We start from the raw sequence: 17,825 nt of genomic DNA on the forward strand, positions 1-17,825 counted from the left end.
CCTCTGCCCTCGGTCTGTATTGTAATTCCCCAGCGTGGCAACGGAAGTAGGTTTGTGTAGTGGAACGAAATTGACTGGTGTTAGAATAAAGGTATTGGTATTTCAAAAGTTTAAAAGAAAGCCCTCTCCTGAACTGTTGTACGTATTGCAATCGCCCGAGATATGATTTAACTTCTATGTACAGTTGCCAGCGCTTGTAAGGACTGCCGCTGATGCCTTTGCACCGAATAGATAAAGAAGTAAACGAGACCTTAGCGAAGTAGAAGAGTTATTTGTATTGTACACATTTGGTGTGAATAAATGTTCTTGCTGCAAGTTCACAAAAGATACACGAAGCGAAGGCGGGCAATAAAAGACGACGCGTCAACAACTCCCAAAATCACGTGGACCTCAAGGCAACATCGATACTTTCTAGGACACAACGACAATGAATAAATAAACAAGTAATCAAATGAATAAATAATTAAATAGATAAAAATGAAAATAAATGAAGATAAAATAAAATGAAATGAAATAGAATAGAATGAAATGGAAATGAATTGATAAATTAATAAATTGATAAATCAATAAATTAATTGATTAATTAATAAGAATAAATTAATAACAAAATTGATACACAAATAGATAGATAGGATAGATTAGAAAATACGCAAATACACACACAATATACATTTATGTGTGCGTGTGTGTTTGACCGTAAAGCAATTTTTTCAGACACTGTTGTTGTTGTTTTTTACCAGACAATTCTATCGCTTGAGTGACCGTCACAAATTCAATAAAATCCCTTCACGAACTTTATCCTGGCTGACGGCATTCAATCTTATTCCAGCCAAGGAACCAAACGATAGAGTCACATTCTCTTTCTTCAGGTGTGGCTCGCCGTATTCCTGATCACGACCCTGACTTCAGTGTGCCTGTGACTTCAGTGTGCCTGTGACTTCAGTGTGCCTGTGTCTCATGACCGCCGTGAGACGGTGGAAGATGCTAACGCTCCCGAGACTCCTTGAGAGTCCTGCTGACGCAACGTAAGCACCAATCAAGATCTTGCCTTATTCGAGTCTTCCGTTTCTTTACAGGGAGCGGGGGACGAGAACACTGTTACACTGTTCCTCCCTGGGACACGAAGGCGAGTAAATAGGTCGGGGCGAGGGAACTGGGGAGGCTCGCTCTCCTTATTTTCCTCCCGCTAAGATTCGAGGCGGAAGTAGGATTCGATTTGGTCACCTAACTTGTAAACGGGATACAGGACGTACAGTAATTCATTCCATTTACTCTTTTAATCTATTTGTTGACTATTTATCAATCTTATTTTTGTTTGCTTCACTTATCATATTCGTTCATTATATACATACATATGTATGTATGTAAATGTTTATATATATATATATATATATATATATATATATATATATATATATATATATATATATATATATATATATATATATATATACATATATATCATTAAAAGTGATGGCTAGTTGTGCATTGATTATCTTCCTAAAAGTATTTTCCATATACCTTATTATAGATTTGTGTTCCTTAGAAAGGAAATTTATGACTTGGCTGTATGTAGTCATATTAGCTAGATCGCGATTTTGGGTCCAAGACCCTTCTTCAGTAAGCAGAGGGATGTTCTTTCTTTGTCAGGATAAGAATTAATCCGATGAGTCTTAAGGTTAAAGTTCAAAGTTTTATACCAGAGTTTCTTACTTGCTAATCACTTTGTTTAAATGATTTTTTTCATCTATAATTATGTTGTGTTTATGATTAGATGCTTGAATTTTATATCGATATTGTATAATGATGTTTCGATATTGTATAATGATGTTAACTGGTGCACAATGAGGTATGGTAGTGTAGGGATCTGTCTAAACATGAGAAAGCTAACAAAGCATGATAACATATCATACGAAACATGAGTGCATGTGAATAAAGTAGAAGCTGTTGAGAGCATAGTATCCAGTCATCGTAACTTCATTTGAATTAGATAAAAATTAATTAATAAAAGAAAAATAGTGGCCGAACACAATAGCCACATTATGACAGTATGAGCTCTAACCTCTCATCCGAGAGGGTAATAACAGTATATCACAAGTCCAGCTCGTGATCCAAGGCCATACTGAATCACAAATTGGGTGGCAATATTAGCTGGAAAATCTGTGGATCAAGTGTGGGAAATATTGGAACGATTCAGTCTTTCCATCTAAGCAAATGTATCCATATGATAATTAATTAGTCTAAGTAATATGGTTCAAAAAGTCTTGAAAAAAAGCTAATTAAAAGCTCAAAGAGTTTTGGCAAAGACAATTCGAATGAGGACAGTAATGAATGATCGCCCATGTTGACGGTAGTTTTTGGACCCTTTTTGGACCCCCCTCCCATCAATTTCTGGCTACTTTTTGGACCCCCTCCCATCAAATTCTGGCTACTTTTTGGACCCCCTCCCATCAAATTCTGGTTAACCAAATACGGTTAATGGCGCTCTCTCAGTCAGTTGCAGAAGGGAACTCTTGGACGAGTTAGACTAACGTGGTGTTGATGTTTGTCTTCTGTTCCTATTGCAGCTCTTGCTTGGAGGAGCCAAGGAGGGGCGATGTGGTTCCTCGGGGGCATGTGGGTCCTCACCACTCTCATCATAGCGACTGTGTACAAATCCAACCTCAAGGCCATGCTCATCTCACCCAAGGTAAGCATAATCTCAGTGTCCTCCTCCAATCCATTTTCCGTCCATCTACCTCTTCCTCATTCTCCTCCTACATGAACTTAATGTTCTCAAGGACGAGTTTGGCAAGAATTTGTTATCGATGTCTATTTTGTTTCATGAAAATACTTCCTACAAAATTTCGTGAACCTTTACACTTGTTTTGATAGCAATCAGCAGTACATAGAACTTATTCATAATCCCCCTCGTTCATTTTGTCTTTGTTTTTCCGTCCCCCTAATTAGGTGGACTAAAGTGAGAATTTCTACCAACAACAAGTGCTTAGCTGAAAGACTTGAGGGTGCACCACTTGTTGAATATTGTGTTATGTTTGCTTTGAGAAAGGTCGAGTACCCGTATCAATCTGTTTCTCAGATATCAAAACTTATATCCAGAAAGGTCTACCTGACCTACGGAAGATTACTCATTCTCTCCCGACTAACATTTGATATAATTTGAAAAATTATTGAAAAGAGAAAAATAGAAAGAATAGGAAGTAAGAGACATTAGAATTAGATCTTAGTCCCATTACTTACTTCATTAGCAAACACCTTTTCAGGATGATATCTAACTTTTAGGTGTGTACCACTGCAACAAACTCTTTACTCATCTCCATCACTTTAGAAAATGTTTAATGACACATCTACAATCATCTCGAGTTAAGGAAACATACATATATCCCATTCTTTTATAGAATACATATGAATTGCAGCTGTTCGCACAATGTAATGTGAGGATCAAGGTAAATTGATTTGATACCCGGTATTTAAATTTGTATGACGCATTATGTTACTTTCGTGGGATCTTGGCACCTCAATGACCTCACATGACCCCTAAGGAGTGTGACCTTGACCCCTAAGGAGTGTGACCTTGACCCCAGGTCGAGAACCCCTGGAACTGTCAATAGTTATTCCCTTTAACCGGCGTGACTTCCTTCCCTACAGATGGACATTCCCTTCAATAACTTCGAGGAGCTGGTGGAGAGAAATAACTACCCGTGGAGAGTTTACGAAGACTCTATCCCCCATACGTGGTTGAAGGTGAATGACAGATATTGTATGTTTTTAAAGGTGGCGGTTTAGTATGTGGCCTACCTTTTCGAAAATAGTTTAGTATGTGGCCTACCCTATTTGAATGTGTCCTACCTCAGGAAAATTTTAAAACAAACAACAATACTTTAAAATGTTTTCATTCAAACCGAACTTAACCTAGCCTAACCTAACCTAGCCTAACCTAACCTAACCTAACCTAGCCTAACCTAACCCTAACCTAACCTAACCTAACCTGACCTAACCTGACCTAACCTAGCCTAACCTAACCCTAACCTAACCTGACCTACCCTGACCTAACCTAGCCTAACCTAACCTAACCTAACCTAACCTGCAGAACTGGATGCGTTCCTCGGTGCGTTGAATAGGTAGGCCACATATTATACCAGAGGAAAAAAAAGATTCGTAGGCCACATTCAAAAGGTAGGCCACATACTAAACCAGCACCGTCATAAAAATGCTTCTTTGTTGTATGCATTGGAATCGATGTAAGTTTAGGGGCTTCTCTCAACAGGATCGATCAGTACTGAAATGATGTACAAGATCAGGAATATGGACTACAAAACATTTAGTGGTGGATCTTACCCTAAATTCCCTAAGTGGCAGTGATGGTCTTTTGTCTTTTTATACGTTTTTAGGGCAACAGTCAGGTGGCTTTATCTAGATTATTGTCAGTCAGGCAGGCAGGCAGGCAGTCAGAAGATCAATCAATGTTATTAATCAGTTTCTCTTTTAATTTAAAAATATTTTTTCTTCTAGTCTATCATTCTGCATCGGTTCGTGTTATGGATTATGATCTCTCTTGTTGTATGCTTTTCCATTGTTAGTTACTCTAGAAGTTGCGACAACAGTCTTGGAAAGTGAGCATAGATACCATCTTCATCAAAGGTTTTCTAGATTTAAATACATATCCACTACATATTTTGCAAATAAAGTAACAAATTGGGTTTTTGCTTTTATGTATTGATTACATACGATTCTTCGGGATCCAGATGTGCTTTGAGAGATATTTCAAAAGATCAGCAACCTACAAAAGGAGACATATTAGCTGCGGCCGAAGCCGTCACTTTTGTCCTATGAACTGGGACTGTTGGGTCTTGTAACAGTCATTGCTGGCAATCGGAGAGAATTGCGGGATTCGAACCTAGAACTAAGCGAATGCGAGACCAGTACCCTTCCGACTACGCCACCAAAAGTATGTTCTAAATGTCTGTATATAATACTTTGGAATGGTGTACTTTTTCATGATAAGCCAAAATTTAGAGCTTCCTTTACAAGTGCCTCTCTGATAGCTGTATGAGCTGAACAATCAGGTTTATCGTATTCTAATAGTTCTTTTTCTGTAATACTGTTAATACAGTAAGAACGGAAGTTGGTGAATAATCTCAGGTCTAGCATTAGCACATTGTGAATATTGCTATCACATATCAGAAGTAAAACTATGCATTTTCTTTTTCATTTTAGTGTTAGTACTCTCATCTAAAGGAAAGATGCCAATGGCTGTTTAACTTTAGGCCACAAAGTTAGCCGTCCCTTGTATTTTCATTGTTAATTCTAAACCATGAATTTCATGAATTTCACTCATGAATTTCAGCTTCCACTCACAACAACTTCAGTTATTCTTGATTATACTTCAGATTTCTATATTTTCCAAGGAGTGGCAGATAGGATGAACCTTTCATTGGATCATATTTGATATTTTCTATTTCAAACCAGAGCATGCTTTCACTAATATAGCTTGATCTCTCCTACGCACATTTAATTAAATTTCCTTCATTTTGTCAGTAGTTTATACAACAGCATTTGTAAAATTATGGACACAATTTGCCCGCTTCAAATTAGCCATCGTTATGTATATTGCTACAATAAAGGAACAAAAAAAGATTTCAACCCCATCCAACCCTGCTCACTCACCTTTCATGGCCTTCAACAAGCTTTGAATAAATAACTTTGGATCAATAATACTGATATTAGAAAAACAATGAATTCCCGTTGATGCCTTTTTTAATATCATCAAACCAAAAACTGAAGTCTTGTCTCATATTTCGTTGGAGTTTGATTTTTCAGTCGCCATTAGATGTTTGACTTTGACATTATAGATTTTGTAAAACTTTTTTTTTCGAAGTTTTGTTGAATACATCCATTTTCTAAGAAATGGACCCTAGTTCAGGGTTTTTTAGGCAGAAGCACTCTCCGGTTTCTTGGGAAACTGTCCTTAGTCTCCTAGTTTAATGTTTCAAGGAAAGGGTTTGAGAGTATGAAATGGGAAAATGTCCATAGTCTCCTAGTTTACAGTGAGACCTCTCATCAACGGACGTCAATTTGCTGTGTTTGGGGTGTTTTCGCTGTGTTTTCGCTGTGTTTTTTGGTGCTGTTGTTTAGTGCTGTGCAATCACTATGCCACCCAAAAAAACACTCCAAAACACCGAAAACACAGCGAAAAGACCGCAAACACAGCTAATTAACGCCTTTTAATGAGAGGTCTCACTGTACATCATTTTCCAAGAAATGGTCCCTAGTTCAGGGTTTTTTAGGCTAAAGCACTCAGAGTCACTTTCCGGTTTCTTGGGAAACTGCCCATAGTCTCCTAGTTTAATGTTTCAAGGAGAGTGTTCCCGAACCCATAGTTAAGGGTTTGAGAAGGATGAAATGCTCAAACCCATTCTCCATTTAAAAGGAAAGTGTCTGAATTCTATAACCCTCAACCGACCCTCCAAAGTCTTTTCGAGTTTAAAGGTGGCAGCCCACTAAGCCTTTCTCGCTAGCATGCTACTTGCTTTTGCTTCTTGCTTTTGCTACTTCGTTTGAGTAGAAACGACTTCGGTTACTATCATATTTTTTTTTTCTTTCTTTTTTACTTTCCAAATGTCAAATTACTCTTGCGTCATGTAGTAAAAACCTGACTAACAAACTAAGAGAAGTTAAACCTATACACATTGTTGAGATTGTACTTACGGAAGTCTAGAATAGCGCAACCAAAATTGTTTTTACTCCAACTCAGTAACAAATGCGAGTAGCATGCTAGTTTAGTGTGCCACACAGATGAATGCGGGGTCGATTCCCAACTTGAAGCTCCTACTAAGTGAGCTATCACACACCTGACGCGTATCGTCTTGAAAGTGAATATTCACAATCGCGCTGCATCCGAAGCTGTTACAAACCGTCGTCCGGTTGCGCGCGTGTTGAGACACCTGGTAACCCCAATTTGCATAATATTTATGTGGCTAATGAAAATAAAACAGAAACCGTATCATATGTGTCAAGAGCACTTGCAGTTAGTGGAATGTTTCCTCTAAAAAAAAAAAAAAAAAAAATCTTGCGACAAGAATTTAAATTGCATTTGATGAAATATCCTGTAAAAGTTTAGGGTTAAGTCTTAATCTTGGCCTATACTTCAGTCAGTATTGTTTTATTTTAGTTTAATTCTTCTTATTAAAATAATGTTCCTTTAGCTGTATAGAATCGTCTGGCGTAGATAACTCAATTTTCTCAAATACGTCATTGTATAGGGTGGGGCGTGGGAATTTCCTTTTCTGAAAATGAAATAAAAACCAGTACACGTTTCATAAGTCTTTTTATTTTATTTTTCTGACTATCCACAAAACATAAGAGATTTAATTTTACACAGTTTTAAAAGGAATATGATTTAATATCGGCCTTCATTGTCAATTCGAAAGTTTTGGTCAACTCTTTCAAGTATGTTGTCCGGTGTATTGGCAATTTCGGTTCGGATGTTATTCTGTAGGTCCTCCAGAATCTGTGAACGATCGTTGTAAACCAGGTATTTGAGATGATCCCACAAGAATTAACCACAGGGGGCTAATCAGGCTAGCGCGCAGGTCAGTTAACCCCTTTCAATGAGATCACTTGCCCGGGGAAGGCTTCTCTCAAAAAATACTTTGAAACCCTAGCAGTGTTCCCATCTTGCTAAAACCACACATTGCCCAGTTTCATTTATTCGAGAGCAGAAAAAAAAATCCTGGATCATTGTCAAATAACGGTCTGAATTCACGGTTAAATCACGACCGTTTTCTTGAAAAAAGTAAGGTCCAATTATCTCTACTCTTCAAGTGAAAATGTGCCTCGACAGAGAACACAAGTGTGTCGTTGGGTAAGGTGTTAAAGAGCTGCTCATATGATGTTTGTCGGGTTACATAATCACGTTCCGTCAGATGCTGGACCAGAATAATTGTGTATGGGTGAAGATGGAGTTCATCTTGAAGAATTCAACGGAAAGAAGGTGCCAATTGTAACTGCATGTTTACGATCAGAACGCTCATTCAACGTTTTGAGGTATCTATCCACAGTAAAACAGTAAAAAAATCAATTTACCATCAGGAAAACGGCCTTGTGGGGGGGGTTAATTTCGAAGTGACGGCGAAAGGCGCGTTACACCGCTTTGACAGCGGCCGTTAGAAAAATACGACTCTACGTCAAAAGCGCGCTGCTTTCTCGGCCACAGCATGTTTTCAACTCAAATGGGTGTAGGCACAAACCTCCCATCCAGACCCTTTCGTTAAGTCCTTCCCCACTCCACTATGACCATCCTTTACCACGACTCCTTCTTTTCAAATAAAGAAGTTCATACGCCCCACCCAAGAGATGGAAGGAGTTATCTCGGCCTCATTCTTTACTGCAGTCACGTCCCCAAAGTCCAGTTATAGTAATTGTTTGGCAAAGATAGATGAAACTTGCAGAGTTGCAAAAGATTTACTTTTTTCTTTTTTACTTTTTTCCATTTTATTGGCTTGGGATTCAAACTGAATTTCAGTTTAAAACGTATGAATCAAGCGATGAGAAACACAGGGAACAAATGTTATGGGAACAGGGATACGTGTTTCCGCTAACATTTCGGTTTGCGTTTGCGGCAAAGTGATAACATTTTTGTATGTGAAATATATTTGCGGGTATAAAACCGAAAATATGTATATGTGCACAAATTTCCTGTGTGACCGAACCTGTTAGTGCTGTCACTGTCCGCCACGCCAAAGCGAGTGTGTCCTTTACACCTCTCACCAAACACTGCAGCTTTAAGTGATTTGTCCCAGCGTTAGGATATTTACCAGAGCTCCAACCTACCAGTGCTTTGTTTCTTATTGAATTTGTGACACTTATCAGTTAAATCTTATATAATATTAGATGTACTATTTCATCGGGGCTTGAGTAAGACACGTTTCCTACCCTCAGCTGAACCACCTGGGTTGGTTGATGTAAAGAGACTGTTTAGGGATAATCAAACACAAAGGTACCAATCTAATCTTTGAGAACTTGGAGAACCTTTTTTTATGAAAAGGAACATGGACTTGTTGAAAAAAAATTCTGGTACAGTTGAGTTTGTTGTGGAAGGACAATTGAGTCTGCTGGGTTTAGGGTAACTGACAATGACCCATTTGACACTGACTGCAATAGTACTGACTTGTTAAAAATATGTTAACTGTGGGCAGTACTTGTACCTGGAATAAACTCCTGCAGAGAGGTTAAGTTGTAAAGTGAGTTCATATTGTTCACATTGTTAAATCAATATCATAAGTTATAACTAATAGATTTCATTGTGAGTATATTAAACCTTTCTAACATCCTTAAATCTCAAAAATTATGACATTATCAGTAATAATTAGTTCCAATAAGTTAGCTTAGTTGCTAATACGTTTATCTAGTATTAATAATTTACCTATTCTATTACATATTGTTACACTCTCCCATTAAAACCCAATCTTAATTGGAGGAGCGATCCTATCTCCAATCATTGGTACAAGATTAAGACTAAATGGCAGGGTAACAATTTACTGCATCTCAAATGTGGACTAAGACACACAGTAACTTTAAGTCGGTATTTCATAAGTTTAGGTGACCGGTGGATAACTCGGAGTGGGGTTGAGGTATATCAAACTAGAGTATAACTAACGTATTTTCATAATAATTCACTTAACTCTCCTACAAAACACTTAGTCTATGCCTACCAGGACCACCAACACTACTATGGTCCACCTAGCATACTTAACCTAACGTTTATGGGGAGCGGAAAATGCGTCCGCTCTGAACGGATTTAAACCCAGAGAGAGAGAAAGGTGGCTTACTTCATGACAGTGGTCTCTATGGTGGCCGCAGTTGCCAACTCGTCGTACTGTTATTATCTATTTATTTACAATCAGGGCAAATGGTATAGCATACTACACATACAGACATCATTAACATGATAAGGTACAATTTATAATATGAATAATATTTTAGCTAAGATAAAGAATGACACAAAGGAATAATACATAAGGAACATGGAAAGCCTTATTTCATACGATGTATAATTCAGGAAGGCGTGAAATAGGGCGTGGCTACAAGCTAACTTAAATAAGTGGTTAAATGAAAAGCACATTTTTTTACAAAGGAACACATGGAATTGTGGCCACGCAACAATATAATTAATATTTACAATCAATTATTATTCATCATGATTATCTATTGATATTTGAACTGTAACTAATGTATAATTGATTATTCATTATGAGTATAACAAGCATTACTAATTTACTATATATAAATATATCATTAAATGCATTGTTTATTTTATAATACATTTTACTATTTTCTCTTTTTAATGTTATGGGAATTTTTGTTGCTAGCAGATTTAAGTTTGTTGGACCGCATATAGTAACAACTTTGCGGATCCAATTTTGAGGGTGACATGGGACTGAATTTGCGGATCTACGATTGTGGAAAGAAATGTTCTTGAAACGTGTTCTGGTCTAGATAGGAATTCCAGGGGTAAAGATGTTCCTCCCATGCCAAACCACATTTTCCATGCCCAGGGCCATTTGGATATCTCCGTTCACTTAAAACATCACCTATTTTTGGGTTTGTTTGTTTGTCAAACATTCAAATTACCCTACGTAAACTTTACACGTGATCATTATAATGCATTTATTACCATATCAGTTTATCTTGACAAGAAAAACAAACGACTAGGACCTACATTCATCAAATATCGAGTAAAAAAAACTCACTTGCCATTGGCCTAACCAAAGGCTTCTGCGGTCGGACATTTCCCACCACTAGTGAAATCAGTTGATAAGAAAAATAAATTCAAACTTCAAGTTTATTTTCAGTTTCAATTTTCTTCTGCTCTTCAGCTAGCTAAGCCTGGGACCTTTATGGCCAAGGCACGCGAGCGAGCCGGCCTGCAGACCGTAAATAACCCTCCAGTTGGTGTAGCAGAAGTCGCAAACGGCGACTATGCCATGATTTTTGGCACACCAATCACCTTGAACCTCCTTCAGCTCGACTACATGATGGTAGGTGGAATAATTAGCACGCACGCACACACACACACACACAGACACACACACACACACACACAAACTGGAAAACATAGGAGGAATACAAGGTAGAGAGTAGCTCTTAAAGAAAAGAGTTCAGCTTGGAGGGGGTCATTAGTGGAGTTCCACAGGGATCAGTATTGGCTCCAATGGTGTTTGCTATTCATGTGAATGACATGGATGAAAATGTGGAACTTCTTTGCATATGATGCTAAACTGCTGAGGAAAGGGAATACAGAAACGGACTGTGAATCACTACAGAGAGACCAGAACAAGGTTTGGAAATGGTGCCAGAAGTGGGAAGTAGACTTCAACATTAAGAAATGTAGCATAATGGAGTTCGGGAAAAGTAAGAAAAGAATATCAGGAGAATATAAAATCGGAACAAAAGAAGTAAAGAAAGTGGGACCTGAAAGAGACCTGGGAGTAATTATCACAAATGACATGTCTTCCAATGAACAGATAAACAAAATTGTTGAAGAATCTTACAACTTGCTGCTAAGATCAACAAAAGTGGTTTTTACCTATTTAGACGAAGAAATTATTAGAAAAATACTAGTCACACTGATAAGGCCTAGACTGGAATATGCTGCGAGACTATGGTCACTCAGTACCTAAAAGAATATAAGGAAAATTGAAAGAATCCAGAGAGCAAGCACGAAAATGGTCCTAACACCTTCAAACTTGTCATATGAGGAGAGACTGTCTAAATTGAAATTACTGACTTTGGAACACAGAAGAGAAAGAGGTGACCTGTTGACCATTTACAGAATCATGAACGGCACGGAAGTACCTGATAGAGAACACTTACACTGTGATAAGAGAAATACAAGGGAACATGGATAGAAACTCAAAAAGGACAGTTATAGAAGAGACCTGAAAAAAAGTTTTCCACATAAAGTGGTGGATATCTGGAACAAACTGGATAAATAGTGTATGCGAAGAATATATACGACTTTAAGAGCAAACTAGACACTGCGTGAAACAAAGACAGGACACCACGAGCATAGCTCCACTTCTCACAAGATACAACTCAATGCAACTAGGTAACTACACACACATTCTCTCTCTCTCTCTCTCTCTCTCTCTCTCTCTCTCTTTCTCTCGCGCCCGCAGTCTCGACCCCTTCCGTGAAGAAAAGAGGCCAAATGCAGAGTATGGTATCCAATATATTGAACGTTTCGCCCAGCAATGATACTTGAGAAATAACATAGTACACAAACATTTGACTCCTTATATACCCCCGAGCTTTCTGAGAGAAACAAACATGAAATTGGTGTAACACACTTCGTTACTTCATTAAATACACTGAATCTCATACTCTGTGGTTGGCCTCTTTCCTACGGTACATTCTACTCAAGAACAGTAGAGTTGGATTGAGATCTTTATTCGTTTTACCGTTGTAACTACCATGGAACAAATCACTCATAATAGGGAAATCTTTCAAATAATCTTACAGACTGTCGCAGAGATCGATCCCCTATTGATCTCACTGTTACGAGTGATTTGATCCATGGTAGTTACAACGGCGAAGCTAAAAGGGTATCGGGCAAACTCTATTGTTCCTCACAGGTGGGGTCGGGAACTGCTTGGAAAAAAGGATATATGACGGTAGTTGGCAGTCACCTTCATTCCTTAGTATACATTAATATCAGGTTGCAATTTTTTTGGTACTCTAAGTGGAGTTATCAGAAGGGAGTACGACTGCTTTACGCTAAACCCCGGATCGATCCCCGTTCAGTGTTGTACAAGTACTTTCCCGCGTTCGTATACTTACCAATTGTACTATCATAATGGAGATGGGTTGAACGAAAAAATTCGTGTATGTGTATGTAATTCGAGCATACAAATATATAAGAAAAGTTGCGCTCAACTTATATCCCTCTTGATGTCGTAATCGGTTAAGTCACTAGCACTTGTCACGTGCTAGCCCAGGTTCAAGTCCTTAGCCGTACCACGTTTCAGTTTCTGTATGTTGGCCTCCACGAGTTTCCCGATGCCGATGGCTTAGAATTAAAGTGTAATGTGGTTGATAAAAATGGATATCTGTTCACTGGAATCCATTCAATGTTGAACATACATACATATATACATATATATATATATATATATATATATATATATATATGTATATATAAATTATATATATATATATATATATATATATATATATATATATATATATATATATATACATTAGTGTGCAAAGATGGTGTGTGGAACAGGAAGGATAGGAGGAAACAGAAGAAAGGGTAGTGAATGGTGAGATGAGGAAACAAAGAAGGTTGTAGAAGAGAAGAAGCGAACTTTCGCGGATTGGTTGCAAAATTGGACGAGGGAGTCATGTGAGAGGTACAAAGAAAAGAAAAGAGAAGTAAAGAAAAAGGTAAAGGAGGCAAAGAGGAGAGCAGATGTGAAATGGGGTAAGAGTATGACAGAACATTTTGAAAGTAATAAAAAGATGTTTTGGAAAGAAATTAAGAGAGGAAGAGGGGGATAATCAAGTAGAGAAGAAAAGGTAAAAGGTGCAGATGGAGAGATGATAATGGAAGAGAAGGCAGTATGGGGAAGATGGGCAGAATATTTTAGGGAGTTGCTAAATGTGAAGGAGAATAGGGAGGGAAATATAGCTGCAGTGGGAAATGCTAAGAAAATAACCGTGATGAGTGAGGAAAATGGAGGAGAAATAAGGAAGGATGAAGTGAAGGCAATTGTTAAGATGATGAAAGCAGGTAAGGCACCTGGTCTGGATGGATGCCATGCAGAATGTCTAAAAAAAAAAAAAGGAGGTACAGTGATGGTGGACTGGCTGATGAGGTTATTTGATGTTTACTGGAGAGAGGGTAGAGTACCGGAGGACTGGAGGAGTGCCTGTATAGTTCCACTTTACAAGGGAAAGGGGGACAAGTGTGAATGTAGTACTTTCAGAGGGATTAGCTTGTTAAGTGTAGTTGGGAAGGCTTATGGGAGGATTTTTATTGAGAGGATTAGGAAAGGAACAGAGGGAGTAATTGGTGAGGAACAGTGTGGATTTAGGACGGGTAGAGGTTGTGTAGATCAGATCTTCGTGGTAAGACAGATATGTGAGAAAGCTATAGGTAAGGGGAAGGATGTTTTCTGGGCCTTTATGGATCTGGAAAAGGCTTACGACAGGGTAGACAGAAAGGCACTGTGGGAGGTTATGCAGATATACGGGATAAGAAGAAAGCTTCTAGGAGCTGTCGAGAGTTTTTATGAGAGTAGTAGAGCTTGTGTCAGGATTAGAAATGGAGAGAGTGAGTGGTTTGAGGTAAAGGTGGGACTTCGTCAAGGATGCGTTATGTCGCCCTGGCTGTTCAACTTATACATGGATGGGGTGGTGCGAGAGGTGAATGCTAGGGTAGTGGGTCAGGGATTGGAGATGGTTAAGGAAAATTGAGAAAAGTGGGAGGTGAGCCAGCTGTTTTTTGCGGACGACACTGCGCTTGTGGCAGGATCGGAGGAGGGATTGAGGAAGTTGGTAACAGAGTTTAGGAGAGTATGTGATAGAAGAAAGCTGAAGATAAATGTGGATAGAAATAAGGTGATGAGATGTACAAGGGATGAAAGTGGCAGTAGACTGGAAGTGAGCATTAAGGGAGAGCGACTGGAGGAAGTGGATAGTTTTAGATACTTGGGTGCAAATGTGGCAGGAAAAGGTGGAGTGAAGGTGGAGGTAGAATGTAGATTGAGAGAAGCGAGTAAATGCCTAGGTGAATTAAAAGTGTAAAGCGGAATAGACATTTGGGAATGGATGCTAAGAGGAGACTGTATGAAGGAGTGATTGTGCCAACAGCACTGTATGGGGCAGAAACATGGAACATAAGAGAGGAAGAGAGAAGGAGTTTGAATGTGTTTGAGATGAGGTGTCTGAGAAGTATGATGGGGGTTACTAGGCTAGACAGAGTGAGAAATGAGGAGGTGAGGAGGAGAACAGGGGTGGAAAGGGAGTTGGGAGATAGGGTTGATGAAAGAGTATTAGGATGGTTTGAACACATGGAAAGAATGAGTGAAGAAAGACTAGTAAAAGAGGTGTGGAAGGCAGATGTGGAGGGAGTGAACATGAGGGGACTTCCTAGGATGTGGTGGATGGATGGGGTGAAGGGGGCTTTGGGGAAGAGGGGAATGTCTGTTGAGGAAGGACGGGAGAGGACAGAAGACAGGGTTGAATGGAGAATGGTTGTATATGGATGATGTTGTGATGCATGAGGTGGAATGGGCGGGGGGATGGGAGGTGATGTAGTATGTGTGAGTAAAATTTGACGCAGCCCGAAGGGATTTCTCCCCGTCTTCTCCTGTTATGCACGGGGGGACGGAGAGGGGAGGTCGCCGATTTAATGAAGCGGCCTTGCTGAGGGTGTGCTGTGTCTTGCGACACTGCTTCTGACCCAGGGCAGTGGACAAGGTGCAGGGATAACCCGTCATCCAGTAGGTGCTAAGATAAGAGGGAAGAGGGAGGGTGGAGGGGTGTGGAGTGTATTCAGGGATGGAATGGGTGGGAATGATTTTATGCCTTTTCCTTTTTGGCTACCTCCCTTGTAAGGGGGAAAAAGCCTTGGTATATGTATGTATGTATGTATGTATGTATGTATGTATGTATGTATGTATGTATGCATGTATGTATGTATGTATGTATGTATGTATGTATGTATGTATGTATGTATATACATTATATATATATATACATATATATATATATATATATATATATATATATATATATATAATTACACAAATGAGAAAATCTCCGTGTGCACTAAAATGTTTCCTCCTGTGAAGAGCTACTTTTGAATTTGGCCCATAAAATTAGATAACTGTGATTTGTAGAGACATTAGTTTTTTTGTTTAACACATATGCAAGTGTGTATACGTGTATGCATGTATATATGAATGTATGTATGTATGCATACAAATATAAATGTATGTGTGTATGTATGCATTATATGTACTGTTTATGCATGTATATTCCACTGGGGTATAAACATTTTTCCCCTTTCTCTCGCACGTGTGATGCACTCACGGTGTTGGCGTAGCTGGCTGTCCGTCCTGACAGTCGAAACGGTGCCGGTTGTGTGTGGCTCGTGACCCGATCTCCTTAATCAACCCCCTCAGCATCTTCGTCCGTAAGGGGTTGCCCCTCCTACCGAAGATCGACCGTATGTAAGTACTCAAGTCCCAGAGTCGAGGAATCCTAACAATGTGTTCACACTTTCCCCTTTTGGATCGCCAGGGAAGCCTGCTGACGCACCACGCCACTTTTCCTTCCTGGTGAACCCCGTGAACTCCGCTGCTTATGTGAGGTGATCGGTCCAGAAGCCGCAGGTATCAGTCACCGGTAGCCGCTGGAGTCGAACCCGGATCCACAAATTGTGAACTGAGCTCAAAATCAATGCCCCACAGCATTGAATACGCTCTTATCTAAAAACTTCTATCTTGCTTCATGATTTTCGTCACTCTCAAGGACTGCTTCATGATGTAATGTCCTGGTTATCATGAGTAAATGAATATGCTCGTGTTAGGATAATTCACACATCTACCAGTCTTGTTATTATAGATGCGCTACTATATTCAAAGCGCTTAAAATAAGAATATGTACTGCCGTTTGTACAGACTTACATTTGATAGTGCAAATGTATATAACCTGTTCTCTTGTGGCAGTTCAACTACCACACATTGTCCGTGATGATATATTTTAGCAATGATGTGTTTTTCATCGTTTCACTACTAAACATTATTTAGTATTTATACCTTGAAAAAAAAAATCAACAAATAAATATAATGTAGAATAACATAAAAAATAGAATAGAGAAATAAAAATAAATGAATGATAAGATGAAATAAGAAAAAAATAAATGAACAGATGAATGAATAAGGAAATGAGAATAAACAAATAAGCAACTAGACATTTAAATAAATTTTGTTTGTAGGCCCTGGCTGGAATGCGGATCCATTTGAAACTAAAACTCATCATTTACTTATTTCAACTTTCCTCAGCCCTGATATAAAACCATCCTGTTATTCTTTATTCGTATTTCATGATATTCAAACCACAGCATCTTGAGACTTCGGGATCCTCAGCCCTGATATAAAACCATCCTGTTATTCTTTATTCGTATTTCATGATATCCAAAACACAGCATCTTGAGACTTCGGGATCCTCAGCCCTGATATAAAACCATCCTGTTATTCTTTATTCGTTTTTCATGATATCCAAAACACAGCATCTTGAGACTTCGGGATCCTCAGCCCTGATATAAAACCATCCTGTTATTCTTTATTCGTATTCCATGATATCCAAACCACAGCATCTTGAGAATTCCGGATCCTCAGCCCTGATATAAAACCATCCTGTTATTCTTTATCCGTATTTCATGATATCCAAACCACAGCATCTTGAGACTTCGGGACATGGGGATCTTGGACAAGTGGCTCGCCGATGCGCTCCTGAAGGGATCCCGTTGCCTCACGCCGCCAGACGTCCAAGTGGAGGCAAAGGAAAGACCACTCATTGTGCAGGACTTCCTGGGTGCCCTGCTATTGTGGGGTGTAGGTAGGAAAACGCTGGATACAGTGACTTTGTTGGTGTTGCAGCAGCACTTTTTTGATGAGGAGCGTCAGCCGTAAATCATGTGCCCAAGTATAGTCAAGTAATGGAGTAATTTGATCCCCGTGGCGACTAGAAATATGAAGTAATCGAAGTTTTAAGACCTACACGGCTAAGCAACTAAGTGGAATCCTTGTAGT

At 39.0% G+C, this 17,825-nt stretch overlaps 1 protein-coding gene across 2 annotated transcripts; it reads left to right on the forward strand.

Annotated features, from left to right (window-relative positions):
* The first annotated feature begins 2,575 nt into the window (after positions 1-2,575).
* On the forward strand, positions 2,576-17,597 carry LOC143027489 (glutamate receptor ionotropic, kainate 2-like). 2 transcript variants are annotated; one of them, XM_076188778.1, is made up of 5 exons: positions 2,576-2,689; positions 3,649-3,744; positions 10,878-11,039; positions 16,115-16,241; positions 17,471-17,597. In XM_076188778.1, exons 1-4 carry the CDS (start codon positions 2,597-2,599, stop codon positions 16,178-16,180), a joined length of 417 nt encoding a protein of 138 aa, XP_076044893.1. In that variant the 5' UTR covers positions 2,576-2,596; the 3' UTR covers positions 16,181-16,241; positions 17,471-17,597. The 2 variants fall into 2 exon arrangements, with proteins under 2 accessions (XP_076044893.1, XP_076044892.1); XM_076188777.1 differs by lacking the exons at positions 16,115-16,241; positions 17,471-17,597 and having other exon boundaries at positions 10,878-11,149.
* Positions 17,598-17,825: the final 228 nt, after the last annotated feature.

Source organism: Oratosquilla oratoria, chromosome 8 (assembly GCF_046742065.1).
Source record: "Oratosquilla oratoria isolate Oo_2021 chromosome 8, ASM4674206v1, whole genome shotgun sequence".
NCBI lineage: Eukaryota > Metazoa > Arthropoda > Malacostraca > Stomatopoda > Squillidae > Oratosquilla > Oratosquilla oratoria.

Coding starts and splice junctions, on each gene's coding strand:
- LOC143027489 (XM_076188777.1), top strand. CDS start 2,597: ATGTGGTTCCTCGGGGGCATGTGGGTCCTCACCACTCTCATCATAGCG. Junction 2,690..3,648: donor CCATGCTCATCTCACCCAAG/GTAAGCATAATC, acceptor CCTTCCCTACAG/ATGGACATTCCCTTCAATAA. Junction 3,745..10,877: donor TCCCCCATACGTGGTTGAAG/GTGAATGACAGA, acceptor TCTGCTCTTCAG/CTAGCTAAGCCTGGGACCTT.